The sequence below is a fragment of the Littorina saxatilis genome, linkage group LG9 (assembly GCF_037325665.1).
Source record: "Littorina saxatilis isolate snail1 linkage group LG9, US_GU_Lsax_2.0, whole genome shotgun sequence".
Lineage (NCBI taxonomy): Eukaryota > Metazoa > Mollusca > Gastropoda > Littorinimorpha > Littorinidae > Littorina > Littorina saxatilis.
The window spans coordinates 4,675,165-4,692,709 of NC_090253.1; the positions used below are offsets into that span (position 1 = coordinate 4,675,165).

The 17,545-nt window shown below is 43.2% G+C and overlaps 3 protein-coding genes across 6 annotated transcripts; 2 read left to right on the plus strand and 1 right to left on the minus strand.

The window, feature by feature from the left end:
- Positions 1–101: 101 nt before the first annotated feature.
- On the plus strand, positions 102–12,554 carry LOC138975117 (uncharacterized). 4 transcript variants are annotated; one of them, XM_070347779.1, is made up of 6 exons: positions 102–207; positions 3,492–3,688; positions 8,210–8,315; positions 10,251–10,346; positions 10,797–11,047; positions 12,085–12,554. In XM_070347779.1, exons 2-5 carry the CDS (start codon positions 3,500–3,502, stop codon positions 10,997–10,999), a joined length of 594 nt encoding a protein of 197 aa, XP_070203880.1. In that variant the 5' UTR covers positions 102–207; positions 3,492–3,499; the 3' UTR covers positions 11,000–11,047; positions 12,085–12,554. The 4 variants fall into 4 exon arrangements, with proteins under 4 accessions (XP_070203880.1, XP_070203881.1, XP_070203878.1 ...); XM_070347780.1 differs by lacking the exon at positions 102–207 and adding an exon at positions 267–401; XM_070347777.1 differs by lacking the exon at positions 102–207 and adding an exon at positions 1,364–1,577.
- Positions 12,555–13,660: 1,106 nt separating this feature from the next.
- Positions 13,661–14,900, minus strand: LOC138977011 (uncharacterized). The gene is made up of 2 exons (XM_070349902.1): positions 14,261–14,900; positions 13,661–13,842 (listed from the first exon to the last, which is right to left on the minus strand). The coding sequence occupies exons 1-2, from the start codon at positions 14,898–14,900 to the stop codon at positions 13,661–13,663; spliced, it is 822 nt and encodes a 273-aa protein (XP_070206003.1).
- Positions 14,901–15,336: 436 nt separating this feature from the next.
- LOC138977012 (uncharacterized) lies at positions 15,337–17,370 on the plus strand. The gene has a single exon (XM_070349903.1). The coding sequence runs from the start codon at positions 15,337–15,339 to the stop codon at positions 17,368–17,370; it is 2,034 nt and encodes a 677-aa protein (XP_070206004.1).
- Positions 17,371–17,545: the final 175 nt, after the last annotated feature.

The following is a 17,545-nucleotide window of genomic DNA, read 5'->3' on the forward strand; positions in this document are numbered from 1 at the left end:
ATTCTTTTTAATGCTAGTTTAGATTAAGTTTATTTTTTTGGCTATATGGTTTAACGACCACTCATACAGTCTATTCTTAAACTGTTTATTTTCTGGGCGAAGGGAGATCACTCTGTCTGTATGATTCTGTAGGCGCTGGGGGATGTTCAATGTTGCGCCAGTGGAGGGTCAGTGCGCCAGGTCATGTCGGCTATTGCGCTGCATAAGGTTTGCTTACACTTACACTTGCATACACTTGTTTTTCCATCCGAGGCCAAGGGCCTATAGTGGGTCTTTGTGTCGCAGCTCTTGTGTATTCGTTCCACCCACTTCTTGGGTGTCTTGACTGGAGGTAGTCAGCGGGAATCCATCAAGCCTTCCTTTGAAACTGTTCACGGACGGGGCGTTGACTACATACTCTGGTAAGCTGTTCCAGTTCCCGACTACTCTCAGCCCAAAAAAGTTTTTCCTGATATCCAGGCGGGATGCTCTTTTTTCCAGCTTGTATTGATGGCCTCTTGTTCGGTCGTTCTTGCACTTTGGGAGCAGAGTTTCACTGTCCACGTTGTACATTCCGTGGGTCAGTTTGTACGCCTCAATGAGGTCCCCTCTCAGTCTTCTATACGTCAGGCTTGGGAGGTTCAGGGCCCTCAGGCGGTCTTCGTACTCCTTCTCCTTGAGTTCAGGGACCATTTTTGTGGCTCTTCTTTGAATGCTCTCGATGAGCATGGCGTCTTTCTTCAGGGAGGGCGACCAGATGATATTGCCGTATTCCAGTATGGATCTGATCAGGCCTTTGAAGAGTTGGTTCATCATGCTTTTGTCCATGTAGTCAAAGGTTCTCCTTATCATTCCAAGGATGCTGTTTGCTTTGTTTGTCGTCTTCCTGACGTGCTGTGAGAATTTCAATGTAGGGTCAACATGCACGCCAAGGTCCTTTTCACATGTCGTTGCTTCGAGGGTCGTCTGGTTAGCTCCATCCTGCATGTGGTAATCATGTTCTTCGTTCTTTTTGCCCGGGTGCATGACCTTGCACTTCCCAGCGTTGAAACGTAACTGCCAGTCGTTGGCCCACTGTTGTAGAGCTGTTAGGTCCCTCTGAAGTCCCTGACAGTCATTCTGGTCGTTTGCTGTGGAGAAGACCTTGGTATCGTCGGCAAAAATCCGGAGTAGGCCCTCCACTGCATCAGGCATATCGTTCACGTAGCAGACGAAGAGGATCGGACCGAGGACACTCCCCTGGGGGATACCGCTGGAGACTGTGGTCCAACCTGATGATGCGCCATTCAGAGTCACTCGTTGCTGTCTTTCGCTTAAAAAGTCAGTGACCCAGCTATGTACGCTGCCCTGGACGCCGTATTTCTCTAATTTCAAGAGAAGCCGCTGGTGGGGAACGCTGTCAAAAGCCTTGGCAAAATCCAAGTAGACCGCGTCCACTGCATTGCCCTCGTCCAGGAGACTCGTCCAGATGTTGATAGTGTCCAATAGCTGTGTCATACATGAGCGGCCGCTCAAGAAGCCGTGCTGGCAGTCAGTGAAAGCTGGCTCCATGTGTTCCAGTGGTGCTGTTCTGATGATGCCCTCCATCATCTTGCATGGTATTGACGTTAGGCTCACCGGCCTGTAGTTTCCTGCCTGTGACTTGCTCCCTTTCTTGCTATTTTCAACCTAAGGTTCGCACCTCTTGGCAATGACGTTTCGCACATCTTGGAAAAAATTACGAAACGTCATTCTGAAAAGTGCGAAACGTCATAAGTAAAATGTGCGAAAAGACAAAAAAAGTGCGAAACGTCATGTCCAAATTGTAGACTAAGTGCGAATCGTCCGAAGTGCGAACCGTCTGGTATTCGTAAAAAATGTCTGACTTTGTAAACAAGGCTAGGTAGCGCAATGAAAACAACGTGCTGTTATCTTTGGATCTTCACATCTCTCAGTAACTGCAATGCTTCCCATACCCTACGAGCATCAATTAATGCTTCTTTTTGAAGTAGTTTATGCAAGTCACGGACAAGATAACATGAGGCAGGCTGTTTCATTGATGACTAAGATGTTCAACACATGCTTATGACGTTATGTGTGAGGTCTAACGAATGACGTCTCACAACGTGCGTGGTCGTCCTTGGTGGTCAAGAAAGCCGCCGCGATCATTGCGCAGACGACACTTCTTGACCACCAATATTTTTTGTACGCATCACGTGCTCCGCATAAATCGGCCGGAAACGAAGGGAAACCTGGATACAGTATAGCGCCTGTGTTAGTGTGTAGTGTGTATGATCGACCCAGCATCTGTATCCAGTGAGTACTGCAATGACCCTTGCGGACTGTATAACACGCATTAATTACTCTGAATTTAATTGGAAGGAAACCTGATGGACTTGTAAATAGTTTGAGTGCAACCCAGTGAACGATGCATGCGTACATACTGTTTTACAGTTTTAAGATTGGAATATTTTCATGAGTATTGACTGTCATTGCACATTGAGTCAGTTTTTCCACATCCCTGCACCCACAGTGATTGACTCATTCTGCTTTGTCTTCTTATTGATCTATTGCACTATTGGATATATATATATCCATATTCAATGTGCATCATATGTGCATATCACACTTATATTGCAACTATAAGTATAACTGTCACTGTGCCAGTTACATATATATTTACACTATGTAGCAATATTTATTCTGACAGTACTGTTTCTTCTGACCTCTGGCTTTATCTGTTTGTTCAAGAGATTAAATCTCTTGATTCTGTAACAATCTGGCTCATACCCGGTGTATTTACACTGTTCACTGAAAATTAAGCTGCTTATGAGTGCAGTCACATTCATACCTGATCAGTCACTCCTGTAAACATCCATTCATATAATTGTTATAATATCTCTTTACTAATGGGGCTGTCACACACAACGATTTGCTCCATTACACTGAATGATTTTCGCTTACGAACAAGCTACGATTGAGCAATGAGTCACTCGCAAGCGATTCTCTCATTGATTTGGACGATAGAACCTGCCCTATTCTCCGCGAGTCAAACGCAGGTCAGGACCATAAGAACGCCCCATTGTGGCTTTCACACCGTGACTTAAAAAAATGGCGGACAGCAGCAAATCACGTCTCGGTCTTCATTGATTCAAAACTTTTCGGAAGAACAGTTTCTTACCAAGATACAAAGGACACGTTTTAGGCAAGGCCTAGGGCAGGGAACCATCCGGTGTAACTGTCTGCATAATAACTCGTGAAAGATTAATGCTTAAAGATATTTTTAGAAAGGGGGAGAGCGATATTTGAACATTATTAGAATCTTCTTCTCCAAAGATCGTCTGCTCTTGTGCAGTGCATTTGCCGTGTGATGGGTTGCTTCATGCGAGTCAATGGGCGATCGCATCGTAAGGAACAAATTGTACGATTGAATCGCAACAGTGTGACGGCCCCATAGCTGTTGACACATACACTCTCACATCCTCACATAGAGAATGATATATTATTATATAATGCTTGTGATATATTTGCAGTTAACAAGATGGCAGAAGCCGATTCACCTGAGACCTCGACTGGCTCAAAAGAGGGTTCCAACAAGGTGGGATTTGGAATGAGAGCTGCAATCAAGATGATTCGCGTCAAGTTTCCCAAGGCCAAGGACATTAACACAGACACCCTGGACAGTTGGCTGAACTCAAAAGAACCAGCGCAAAATGATATCATTCTTATGGTAAGTTGAATGATGAGTGATTAAAAAAAACCTTTTTAAAAACTTGCATTGCACGATCCGTGCAGTTGCATAATGCAAAAAACTCATCATGATTTATCTTTTTTTCTTCTTCTTTCTTTCTTTTCTTTCTTTCTGTCTTACTTCCTTTCTTTCTCTTTGCCTTTCTTTCAGGTTGCTTTAAGAGAGGTACAGTTTCTTTCTTTATTTGGTGTTTAACGTCGTTTTCAGCCACGAAGGTTATATCGCGACGGGGAAAGGGGGGAGAGGGGATAGAGCCACTTGTCAATTGTTTAATCAAAAGTTTGCTCCAGGGGCTTGCAACGTAGTACAATATATGACCTTACTGGGAGAATGCAAGTTTCCAGTACAAAGGACTTAACATTTCTTACACACTGCTTGACTAAAATCTGTACAAAAATTGACTGTATTCTATACAAGAAACACTTAACAAGGGTAAAAGGAGAAACAGAATCCGTTAGTCGCCTCTTACGACATGCTGGGGAGCATCGGGTAAATTTTTCCCCCTAACCCGCGGGGGGGAGGGGGGGGGGGGGGAGTGAGTGAGTGAACAGTTTAACTTTAAGACAGACACATGCAGTGAAAACAAACACAAGACCTCGTGCAGCCAACACAGTAACACATAAGAAGAATTAAACTCAAGACAGTTATAGGTTTTATTCAACACAGAAGAAAGCAAGCATGCAAGATTGATTAATCTAGAAGGAAGAGCATGCAGTGAATAAAGAGAATAAAAACAAAAAGCAAACCTATAAGACCTACCACGGTCAAATAAGACCTAAGTAGAAATCTAAAATAAACAAGGAGGTGCCAATCACATTATTGAGTTAGCCCCGTTCTCTCCGTACGAACTATGCCTGGAAGAGGATTTCCTACGTCCTCTTGCGAGACTTGCACGGATCGAACTTATCAACTTCCACTCTCTCACTCAAATATGTGATAAAAATATAAGAAGAGTGGTTGGAACTAGTTTTGAACTCCCAATATTTACTTGGGGGGAGATCTAACCCAAGGCCTGCCGTGGGCTCGTGTCTCGAGACCCCGTTGGAGAATAAAACAAGAACCAGGAAAGACTTGGCCAATTGAAACTAATTAATAATATAAAATAATTTCACAAAACAAAACAAACGTAGAAAACAATTGCAACACAAACTCGCGTCTGCTTTCACCACCACGACACACAATAAATGTTGTCACTTTGTACTTTATTGCTTAATATAATGGCAGCTAATACACATACGTACAGACAAGACGAGTTCTCAGAGGATTGGTGGGCTTCAGCCTGAGCGTACAATATCTCTGTCAGGCGACAAAAGGGTTAATCCCATGCTAGATCATTCTCATACATCTACAGGGCACTCACTGACCCCAATACTAGCAGATCACACAACCATCCTTTTATCAAAAAATTCAATACACTGTCCTCTTCACAATGCCAACTATTACAAACATCCCTACCATGGACAATGTCATCACAACTTCCGGTTAAAGTTTGGATTACACTATACGGGGAGAGCACACTTGACGTTCACAACAGTCACAAATAATGATTACCGAGAGAACCCCGTAAGACAATAAAACTAGATCTAAAATAAAAATAAAAAAGTAAAACCTAAAACAGAATATGAAACTGAAACCTAAAACTGAAACCTGAACCTAAACCTAAACTAAACCTAAAACCCCTTAGGAAAGAGTAGTCTACAAACGACGTCTGCTCCCTGTAAACACAAAAGCACACACACCCAGGGTACATTACTGCCTGTTTCACAGTGGGTATGTACATCAAGGTATTACAACCTCTTACCTGCTTTCTCTGTGTTGGAACATAATTTTCTTCACTCCTTTCTCCAAGTTTAAATGGCGATTTTATCATCAAATCTTCACAATGTCTGTCATAATTCTTTCAATGCAACTCATTAACAAAGCTAACACTACATTAATAACACATTAATGCCATCTTGTTCTTCACTGAATTCAACTATAAGCAAAGGAAAGGATGTACGAACCTCTTCTCATGCCTTTTCTCTCGGTCACGCTACCTCTGGCCGAAACATGAAAACCGCGGCATCCTCCTCCATCTGCAATTATTACGGAACTATCAATAGCGACTAAATTAACGATTTTGATTTCCTGACGTATCCAAAATGTTGTCATCTCAGATTACTGACTGACTTCACTATGAAATTAATACTTTTCCCGGAAATCTACCACAATTTATGTTTTATCATAGTACACTTTCTTCTAATACTATGTACAACACGGTTTAACAACATAGTCTCGGCTGTCACATCACGCTTCCACTTCAACTCTTAATCTTTCCCTTTTTGATCCCACAACGTCAAAAATAGACTGTCTTTCACAACTCAACTAAAAGTTCAATTTTCTGATCAATCGTTTTCAAAACCATTCCTTATAACTACCAACATAATATTCTCCCAAAATATCATCCTATTTTACCAATATACCTGTGATTAATCATCAATTTTCATCAAAAATATGATTTGCACCGGCGCCATCCACAAACAGACTTTTCTCACAACAAGCACCACTTCAAATCCAACAAATTTTCATCCTTAATCTCACCATCAATCATACAAATATAAAATCAAAATTACCTCCACGTCTGGCATCACAATCTACCACATTAGATCACCGGATGCTGCCAAGAATCTCTATTTCTTTCCCGATTCTTTTCTCAACACTACGCCAGCATGTCTTCTCGACTTCTCAGTCAGGCGGAAAAGGAACATCTTCGCGCGCGTCTCTAATCACATGACCCAAAAATACTCTCCTACCAAAAACCTAAATCCTTCAGTACTCGTGATTCAAACCACTTTCCAACTCACAAATCCTTCGTGAACTCATACCCTGTCAATCAAAATAAAATCTTAATAACACAAAAACGTATTTTGTTGTCAAAACATAATTTGCAGCAAATCTACATTTTAACCTCAGCAACGCAAAGGGAAACAAACCCGCGGTCCAATCCCTTTTTTGACTAACGTAGTTGTTTCCCCTACACAGCAAATCCCTCGCACTTGGTTACACCTACATACAAGGAAAGAGCTGATACATTACAATGTATCAAAATCTTATCATTTATTATATGTAGCATTTGAAATTGCAAATCTGACACGTTCACAACTTTATAACCTGCTGCACATATTCAAAACACATCATTTGAAATCATTCATGAACAAATATTTGCTTATGATTTATTATTAATAATTATGATGCATCTAACAAGTGCCTAGGGCTATATCTAGATTAGGCGCATAAAAATAATCACAATAATAATAATAATAACAAGTGCATGTACATAATTTGATTTGCACATTGAAAAACCATGCAGTCCAATCACAACACAACCATAATGGCAGATACTATTGTTTCTCTTACTTGATAATGCTTGCCTGCTTTCTTACTTTTTAGTGTGCTTCATTGGTTCTGTTCTTCTTTTTCTCCCTTCTTCCTTCCTTTCTTCCTTCCTTTCTTCCTTTCTTCCTTCCTTCCTTTCTTCCTTCCTTTCTTCCTTCCTTCCTTTCTTCCTTCCTTTCTTCCTTCCTTTCTTCCTTCCTTCCTTCCTTCCTTCCTTCCTTCCTTCCTTCCTTCCTTCCTTTCTTCCTTCCTTCCTTTCTTCCTTCCTTCCTTCCTTCCTTTCTTCCTTTCTTCCTTTCTTCCTTCCTTTCTTCCTTCCTTCCTTCCTTCCTTTCTTCCTTCCTTCCTTTCTTCCTTCCTTTCTTCCTTCCTTTCTTCCTTCCTTTCTTCCTTCCTTTCTTCCTTCCTTCCTTTCTTCCTTCCTTTCTTCCTTCCTTTCTTCCTTCCTTTCTTTCTTTCTTCCTTCCTTCCTTTCTTTCTTTCTTCCTTCCTTCCTTCCTTCCTTTCTTCCTTCCTTCCTTTCTTCCTTTCTTCCTTCCTTCCTTCCTTCCTTCCTTCCTTCCTTCCTTCCTTTCTTCCTTCCTTCCTTCCTTTCTTCCTTCCTTCCTTCCTTCCTTCCTTTCTTCCTTCCTTTCTTCCTTCCTTCCTTCCTTCCTTTCTTCCTTCCTTTCTTCCTTCCTTTCTTCCCTGCTTCCTTTCTTCCTTCCTTTCTTCCTTCCTTTCTTCCTTCCTTTCTTCCTTCCTTTCTTCCTTGCTTCCTTCCTTTCTTCCCTGCTTCCTTTCTTCCTTCCTTTCTTCCTTCCTTTCTTCCTTCCTTTCTTCCTTCCTTTCTTCTTTCCTTTCTCCTAAATTCTACATGTGTACAGCCGTGGAACCCCCAAACCTCTGAGAAAATTAGGTCTTAAAAAGAAGGGAGTCTTACAATTGGGGTAAATAACTACAGAGGTTAAAGAACAAAAAATATGACAAGACAGCTGTAGGGTTTTAAAGGGAGGTTTAAAAAAAAATATATATGTAAAGAAAAATAGTTGGTTCCAGGTCTAAAAAAAAAAGGGGGGGGGTGGGATTCCACTGTGTATCCTTATTCGTTGTCATGTGTATACATCTGATTTTATTTGCTGCCAGGATTGTCGTGATGAGGGCGAATATTGTGTGAGCCATCTGCAGGGAGCTCAGCGGATAGACTGGGAAAACGCTGACCCGCAACACATTATTGACAGTTTACCAAAAGGTTTGCACTTCTTTATTACACCCCCGGTATAGGGGTGTGTATAGGTTTCGGTCGATGTGTTTGTTTGTGTGTTTGTGTGTTTGTGTTCGCATATAGATCTCAAGAATGAACGGACCGATCGTCACCAAACTTGGTGAACAGGTTCTATACATTCCTGAGGCGGTCCTTACAAAAATTGGGACCAGTCAAACACACGGTTAGGGAGTTATTGGTGGATTAAAATTATACAAGGACTTATACAGGGACATCTTCATGGTCAAAGGGAAATAACCATTCTCACTCAGTCACTGCCACCAACTGAGAAGGTTATTTCCCTTTGACGGGGGTGTTTTTCCTACCTCGTAGGAATTTCTTGTTTTCCTTGACACAGAAATATTTTTCGGAGAGCACAGCTTCATTCATTCTAGTGGTATTTTTATCGAAGTTTCTATCTATAAGTAAGAGAACAGATGTTGAGGTTCCATAAAAGCAGCCTTGGTATTGGCGTGATAAGGGCTGTGCAATTTAGGACGTTTGATACAGTGGAACCCCCCCCCCCTTTTTAAGACTCCCTGATTAAAGACCGTCCCTCTCTTTTAAGACCCTGTTTTCTCAGATTTTCTGTTGATAACCTTTTCAAATTTACCCCCATTTTGAGACTCCCTCCTTTTTAAGACCTGATTTTCTCTCTTTTGTTGTTGTCAGATCTTAAAATGGGGGTTCCTCTGGAACCACCTTGGTTAAAATTGAGGTTTGTTAGTCATTTTAACCAATCGTACCCCGCAGCTGGGTCCCACCAGGTTGGTAACTTTCTCGTGCATATCAGCTCTAGGTTGTAGACTGCAAAATTATTGATCCATAGAATTTGACATAAAAATATTAACCTTGAAATATTGAGATGGATGTAAACAGGCGCGGTGGCCTAGCGGATAAGACGCCAGCCTCCCTAAATGGCAGGGTCAAAACGGTCATAGACGTCAAATTGCACTCGTGCAAAAAACACGAGTGTGCGTGAGAGTTTCAGCCCATGAACACGGAAGAAGAAGAAGAGATGGATGTACATGTCTTCCAGTTGTTTTGTGGTTTTTTGACTCACATGCGAAGCAAAAGTGAGTCTATGTACTCACCCGAGTCGTTCGTCCGTCCGTCCGGACGTCCGGAAAACTTTAACGTTGGATATTTCTTGGACACTATTCAGTCTATCAGTACCAAATTTGGCAAGATGGTGTATGATGACAAGGCCCCAAAAAACATACATAGCATCTTGACCTTGCTTCAAGGTCAAGGTCGCAGGGGCCATAAATGTTGCCTAAAAACCAGCTATTTTTCCCATTTTTCCCATTTTCTCTGAAGTTTTTGAGATTCAATACCTCACCTATATATGATATATAGGACAAAGTAAGCCCCATCTTTTGATACCAGTTTGGTTTACCTTGCTTCAAGGTCAAGGTCACAGGAGCTCTTCAAAGTTGGATTGTATACATATTTTGAAGTGACCTTGACCCTGTACTATGGAAGATAACTGTTTCAAACTTAAAAATTATGTGGGGCACATGTTATGCTTTCATCATGAGACACATTTGGTCACATATGATCAAGGTCAAGGTCACTTTGACCCTTATGAAACGTGACCAAAATAAGGTAGTGAACCACTAAAAGTGACCATATATATCTCATGGTAGAAAGAGCCAATAAGCATGCACCATTGTACTTCCTATGTCTTGAATTAACAGCTTTGTGTTGCATGACCTTGGATGACCTTGACCTGTATTTTGGTAGGAAAAATGTGTAAAGCAGTTCTTAGTGTATGATGTCATTGCTAGGTTTAGTTATTTGACCTTGACCCTGAAGGTCAAGGTCATGTCAAGGTCAAGCATGTGAGTCGTATGGGCTTTGCCCTTCTTGTTTCTATTATAATGCTGTCTGACACTAAGTTTGTGTGCATTATCTTTTCAGATCAGTCAAGTACGGTGGTTGCTTACTGTTCCATTGGCTACAGATCTGCAGCACTTGTAGAGAAACTACAGAAACATATGGCAAAATCGGACAAAGGTGAAACATTTGTGCTTGATTTGTACTTAAGGTGTGTCCATCCATTCTCAGCTAAGGTTATAAGATGCTAAAAAAATAGTTTTTATCCAGTCAGTAGCTGGAAAAAAGTCTAAAAGAGGTAGACTGCTAACATTCCAAAATAAAGACTAAAAAAAAAGGTCTCCCTCAAAGTTTTTATCGCACATCTTCTCATAATTATTTGTCAGCTGTGTATTTTCTGCATTGTATTTTCTGTGTATTTTCTGCATTGACTTTATTTAACCCATAGGTCAAGAATTAGATACGTGTGTATGTTATGTATTGAATATTAAATGATCTGTTACAGTGTTGTAACTTTTATGAAGATGAATAGTCCCTATGCCTATTTTCTAAGCTGGCTGAAACTGTTGGTTTATTTGTTATTACATGTATATGTATTTCTTGTATTCCAATCTTAAATGTGCTGTGCAGGACCAACTCAGAAGTGTAAGGTATACAACCTGGAGGGCTCTCTCTTCAAGTGGGCGAATGAAGGGCGGGCGATGGTCAATCCTTCAGGGGCACCCACCAAGGTGTGTCATCCATATAACACTGTTTGGGGCAAGATGCTCAACAAGCCGCTATGGTCGTACGGAGATCCATCCAAAGCTAACTCATCACCTGATTGCGTTTGAATGATTCTGTCATTTAATGTGTGTGTGTTGTTCAATCGTGTATTTAGAACTAGAGGAATACCCGCTTCGCCGGGTAGCCGGCTTCGCCGGGATGAAATACTTAAAGCCGAACAATGGACCCGCCAAGCTTAGGTCCCTTCCAGATTCGTGGAATGGGAACAGCACGAAAATGATTCAGTGGCCATAATGCCATTCCTGACCATATCGAGTCCCATCCTTGTCGACGAATGTAACCGTGTTAATCACCTTTGGAGGCGAACTCCACTCAAACAGGATTGAGCAATTTAGAGCTTATCTCTAAGCCCTTTTGAACTGTTATGGCTTCTCAAAGGAAGGCCAGTACATACAAATACACAAAAGCCGCCAGACCACATCACAAACAGAACTGAACAATCCACAGGTGTTGCCCACATAGAGAGAGAGACACACACACACACACACACACAAACACAGAGAAGCCGTATATATAGAGAGATAGATGACAGTGTATTTTTCGCGTGGCTATAAATTGATTCGACCTTTGCACTTTTACAGTGAGGATAATTTACGGGTCCAATTTACGTTCTGGACACTGCGGTGACCTTCTAAAAATAGTAACAGAACGCCGGGAATATCCGAAGATGCCCCCTCATACTATAGTGCACCATACGAAGGAAGGGAGGTAAACGCTGAAAACATGGAGAAGATAAGGAAGAGTTACTGGGAATGGTGAAATGAACAGAAAACCCAAAATCGGTTCAGCGCTGCGCGCTGAGAGCACGTATTGAAATATCTCATCGATGATATTGTGTCCGGGGTGTAGCTGAATACGGTGTCCAAATTTGAAAAAGATCCACCGAGAACTTTGGCGTTGTGATGTGGTGTAGCGGCTTTGGTGTGTCGGTATGGGGGCCCGGGTAGCTGAGGTGGAACCAAATTCGGTTCAGCGCTGCGCGCTGAGAGCACGTGTTGAAATATCTCATCCATCAGGTTGTGTCCGGGGTCTCTGTGAATAAGCCCACCAAATTTGAAGCAGATCCATCGAGAACTTTGGCCGTGCATCGCGAAGACACAGACACACAGACACAAGTCGTATATATATATAGATTGTTCTGTGATGTCATGTGTTCAGTGTTGTTCGATCGTGTATTTTCTTCTTCTTCTTCTGAGTTCGTCAGTTAAAACTCCCACGTACACTCATGTTTTTGCATGAGTGGAATTTTACATGAATGACCGTTTTTACCCCACCGTTTAGGCAGCCATACGCCGCTTTCGGAGGAAGCACTTGGTCTTGTGCTTGCGTGTACACACAAAGGGGGATAAGGCACTAGCAGGTCTGCACATAAGTTGACCTGGGAGATCGGAAAAATCTCCACCCTAACCCACCAGGCGCGGCCGGGATTCGAACCCACGGCCTTCCGCTTTGGAGGCCAGCGTCTTACCACCAAGCCATTGCGCCCGTCGATCATGTATTTTGAATTGTTCTGTAATGTTATTTGTTCATTGTTGTTACCAAGCCATTGCGCCCGTCGATCATGTATTTTGAATTTTTCTGTAATGTTATTTGTTCATTGTTACCAAGCCATTGCGCCCGTCGATCATGTATTTTGAATTGTTCTGTAATGTTATTTGTTCATTGTTGTTCATGTGTTTTGAACACATGGGTGTGTGAGTGTGTATAACCCGCATACATGGATTCACACTCTTGTGAGTTCACCCCAAAAAGTGAGGTACCGTTTTGCGATCCCATTTTTTTGACGGTATATTCTGAGTCTAAATGCTCAAAAATGACGCCATTATAAATATCTAAGTCGTAACCCCAAACTCACTTTTTGTGGTCAACGTGTGCAAAAACTGTGGATAGTGTGTGTGTGTATGTGTGTGGATAGCGTGTGTGTGTGTTTATTCATATCTCACAGAGGGAAGAGAGAGAGAGCATACTGCAGTTACCACATGGATGAAAAAAAATCATTTAATTTAATAATGTTGTTTCAATGTCAGTAGTGTGATATGGCAGACATGACCATTACATATTCTTATACATAGTTAAAAAACAAAGGAATACTGTACTCACCAATACAAGAACGGGACAAGACGATACGAATTTTCGCTTATAGAAGCTTCATCAGGAAAAACAAGAACACAAAAGACAACAAAAAGCAGACGCAACACGGAACGAACAAGGTTTGAAAGAAAATGGAGGGGAAACACGCAAAAAAGGGAAGGAACTCTAGGAACAGAAATGAATGAAAGGGGAGAGAAGTGGTTGGATGATGTCATGGGCACAGGCATACTAGACTTAAAGTGATACACATTCATAAAAGGGGGGTGGGGGTGGGGACAGAGGAAATAAAAAAAAATAAAATAAAATAAAATAAAAAATAAATAAATAAAAAAAGGGGGTAGGGGGGGGAAAACAAACGTACGCACGCACACGCACACATACACACACACACACACACACACAACCAAACACATGAAATCACACATAAACACACACACACATTCACACTCAAACACACACACACACATGTACTGTAAATCCACAGTATGTTTGGGGAATAAAAGTACATCACATTTTCGCATTCAAACCATCAGGTGTGGATGTGCCCAGGAATAATATAAAATCGGACTCTACTTGTTTTCTGTCTGTGGAGGTGCTGTACATTTGCCAGACACCTTTCACACGTGCATCCAGGGAGGTGTGGTTGCTGCTGTTGAAATGTTGGGCAACAGACCTACAGCGGCGATGCCGAATATCTGCCAGATGTTCGGTGAAGCGGGTAGAGAGGGTTCTTTCGGTCTCACCAATGTAGAGTACTTTGGGGCATTTGAGACAGGATATGGCATAGATGAGATTGCGGCTGGTGCAAGAGAACGTGCATTTAATGTTGAAATCTTTTTGGGGGCCGGTCAGAGTGGTAGAATGGCAAATGTGGGGGCAGGTGTGGCAACGAGGGTTCTGGCATGCGTGTGTGCCGGGTTGTAGGGGAACTGGCGAACGAAGAGAGGATCGAACCAGGGAGTCTCGAAGGTTGCAGTCCCGTCGGGAGGCCAACAAGGGTGGCAGGCTGAACGTTTCACCAACAGAGGGGCTAGACTTAAGGATGAACCAATTGGTTTTCAAAATGTGGCGAACAGGTAGGTTGTGGGGATGGTGGGTCAGAATTGCCACAGGTCTGTCTGATCTGTCTGAGGTGGATGATGGCTGCAGAGCTACTTGTCTCGGTATGCAGCGAACTTTATGTAAGGCCACATTCAAGAGGCTGGATGGGTAGTCACGTTGAAGGAAGAAGTCAGACATTTCTGCTGCTTTTTCTTCAAAGTCATCTGTGTCAGAACAGATGCGGCGCAGTCTGAGAAACTGGGAAAATGGAATGCTCCGGATGGTGGAAGAAGGGTGAGAGGAATGGAAAGTAAGGTAGGTGTGAGCATCAGTGTCTTTGTAATGAACACTGGTGGAAAGAATGCTATCAGACAGGGAAATGTTCAAATCCAGAAAGGCGACTGCGGAAGGAGAGATATCAAAGGTGAATTTGATGGAGGGATGGTAGTTACTGACAAAATGTATGTAATCAGTGAGGTCAGACAACGAGAGAGAGGTGGCACCGAGGCAATCATCGATGTAGCGTTTGCACAGTTCAGGCTGAGGTCCAGTGTAAGTGGAACGAATCTGGGATTCCAGGTGGCCCATGAATAGACAAGCATAGGAAGGTCCCATTTTAGTGCCCATGGCGACACCACTTATCTGATGAAAGACTTGTCCATCAAACTCAAAAGTATTGAGCGTGAGGACAAGCTCCGCGAGACGGAGGAGGATGGGAGTGGGTGGGTCGCGAACAGAACGATTGTCCAGGAAGAACTGAAGTGCTTGAAGTCCGTCGGAATGAGGGATGGAGGTATACAGAGAACACACATCCATGGTGAACAGAAGGTTGGGATGAAAAGAAGGGTTGTTGTTGATTTCACCCAGAAGGTGAAGCGCATGAGTGGTGTCTTTGATGTATGAAGGCAGTGTCTGAACGATTGGTTGCAAGAGATGGTCGAGGTACTGAGACAGATGCTCAGTGGGGCAACTGCAAGCGGACACAATAGGTCTGCCTGGAGAGTCAGGTTTGTGTATCTTGGGCAAGAGATACAATTTGGGTTGTTGAACTTGAGACTTGTTCAAGTGTTTTGCAGTAGGAGGAAGCTTGTTTTGTGTGACAGCAGTAGTTTGTATCCCAGATACACTTACTTTATCAGAGGATGAACGCTCAGTCCTGTCCAAAGGACTCAAGTTTGTTCCTTTAACCAAAACCACAAGCAAGTACAAAACACTCCTTGACTGTGAGCGTTTTTTCCGTACTCTCAGATGGATGGCTGTGTTAGGTTCAGTCCCTAGACCTCCTACATCACAGGACATCTTCATTCAACTCTTCCAACCAGGCAGCCGCAACCTTCCACCATGTGGTAAGTCTGCCCATGTTGAACTGTACATTTCACAATGTCAGGCAGACATCAAAGCTCTTAAACCCAAACCCATCAAACAAAGCAACCTCTCTGAATCAGAATTTGTCGCCCTCAAGTCCTTACAACAAAGATCTGACATCGTCATAAAACCAGCAGATAAAGGAGGGGCTGTTGTGGTTTGGGACCGCGGCATGTACATCCAAGAAGCCAATCGGCAGCTCCACAACACTACTGCTTATCAATCCCTAACGGAACCAACACTTCTGTCAGACAAAAAACTCATTGCCCAGACCATTAAAACTGCTGTCACACAAAACAAGCTTCCTCCTACTGCAAAACACTTGAACAAGTCTCAAGTTCAACAACCCAAATTGTATCTCTTGCCCAAGATACACAAACCTGACTCTCCAGGCAGACCTATTGTGTCCGCTTGCAGTTGCCCCACTGAGCATCTGTCTCAGTACCTCGACCATCTCTTGCAACCAATCGTTCAGACACTGCCTTCATACATCAAAGACACCACTCATGCGCTTCACCTTCTGGGTGAAATCAACAACAACCCTTCTTTTCATCCCAACCTTCTGTTCACCATGGATGTGTGTTCTCTGTATACCTCCATCCCTCATTCCGACGGACTTCAAGCACTTCAGTTCTTCCTGGACAATCGTTCTGTTCGCGACCCACCCACTCCCATCCTCCTCCGTCTCGCGGAGCTTGTCCTCACGCTCAATACTTTTGAGTTTGATGGACAAGTCTTTCATCAGATAAGTGGTGTCGCCATGGGCACTAAAATGGGACCTTCCTATGCTTGTCTATTCATGGGCCACCTGGAATCCCAGATTCGTTCCACTTACACTGGACCTCAGCCTGAACTGTGCAAACGCTACATCGATGATTGCCTCGGTGCCACCTCTCTCTCGTTGTCTGACCTCACTGATTACATACATTTTGTCAGTAACTACCATCCCTCCATCAAATTCACCTTTGATATCTCTCCTTCCGCAGTCGCCTTTCTGGATTTGAACATTTCCCTGTCTGATAGCATTCTTTCCACCAGTGTTCATTACAAAGACACTGATGCTCACACCTACCTTACTTTCCATTCCTCTCACCCTTCTTCCACCATCCGGAGCATTCCATTTTCCCAGTTTCTCAGACTGCGCCGCATCTGTTCTGACACAGATGACTTTGAAGAAAAAGCAGCAGAAATGTCTGACTTCTTCCTTCAACGTGACTACCCATCCAGCCTCTTGAATGTGGCCTTACATAAAGTTCGCTGCATACCGAGACAAGTAGCTCTGCAGCCATCATCCACCTCAGACAGATCAGACAGACCTGTGGCAATTCTGACCCACCATCCCCACAACCTACCTGTTCGCCACATTTTGAAAACCAATTGGTTCATCCTTAAGTCTAGCCCCTCTGTTGGTGAAACGTTCAGCCTGCCACCCTTGTTGGCCTCCCGACGGGACTGCAACCTTCGAGACTCCCTGGTTCGATCCTCTCTTCGTTCGCCAGTTCCCCTACAACCCGGCACACACGCATGCCAGAACCCTCGTTGCCACACCTGCCCCCACATTTGCCATTCTACCACTCTGACCGGCCCCCAAAAAGATTTCAACATTAAACGCACGTTCTCTTGCACCAGCCGCAATCTCATCTATGCCATATCCTGTCTCAAATGCCCCAAAGTACTCTACATTGGTGAGACCGAAAGAACCCTCTCTACCCGCTTCACCGAACATCTGGCAGATATTCGGCATCGCCGCTGTAGGTCTGTTGCCCAACATTTCAACAGCAGCAACCACACCTCCCTGGATGCACGTGTGAAAGGTGTCTGGCAAATGTACAGCACCTCCACAGACAGAAAACAAGTAGAGTCCGATTTTATATTATTCCTGGGCACATCCACACCTGATGGTTTGAATGCGAAAATGTGATGTACTTTTATTCCCCAAACATACTGTGGATTTACAGTACATGTGTGTGTGTGTGTTTGAGTGTGAATGTGTGTGTGTGTTTATGTGTGATTTCATGTGTTTGGTTGTGTGTGTGTGTGTGTGTGTGTGTGTGTGTATGTGTGCGTGTGCGTGCGTACGTTTGTTTCCCCCCCCC

Coding starts and splice junctions, on each gene's coding strand:
- LOC138977011 (XM_070349902.1), bottom strand. CDS start 14,900: ATGGATGTGTGTTCTCTGTATACCTCCATCCCTCATTCCGACGGACTT. Junction 13,843..14,260: donor GTCTGACTTCTTCCTTCAAC/GTGACTACCCAT, acceptor CTCTTGCACCAG/CCGCAATCTCATCTATGCCA.
- LOC138975117 (XM_070347777.1), top strand. CDS start 1,448: ATGTTGATAGTGTCCAATAGCTGTGTCATACATGAGCGGCCGCTCAAG. Junction 8,316..10,250: donor TATTGACAGTTTACCAAAAG/GTTTGCACTTCT, acceptor TTATCTTTTCAG/ATCAGTCAAGTACGGTGGTT. Junction 10,347..10,796: donor TATGGCAAAATCGGACAAAG/GTGAAACATTTG, acceptor TGTGCTGTGCAG/GACCAACTCAGAAGTGTAAG.
- LOC138977012 (XM_070349903.1), top strand. CDS start 15,337: ATGGCTGTGTTAGGTTCAGTCCCTAGACCTCCTACATCACAGGACATC.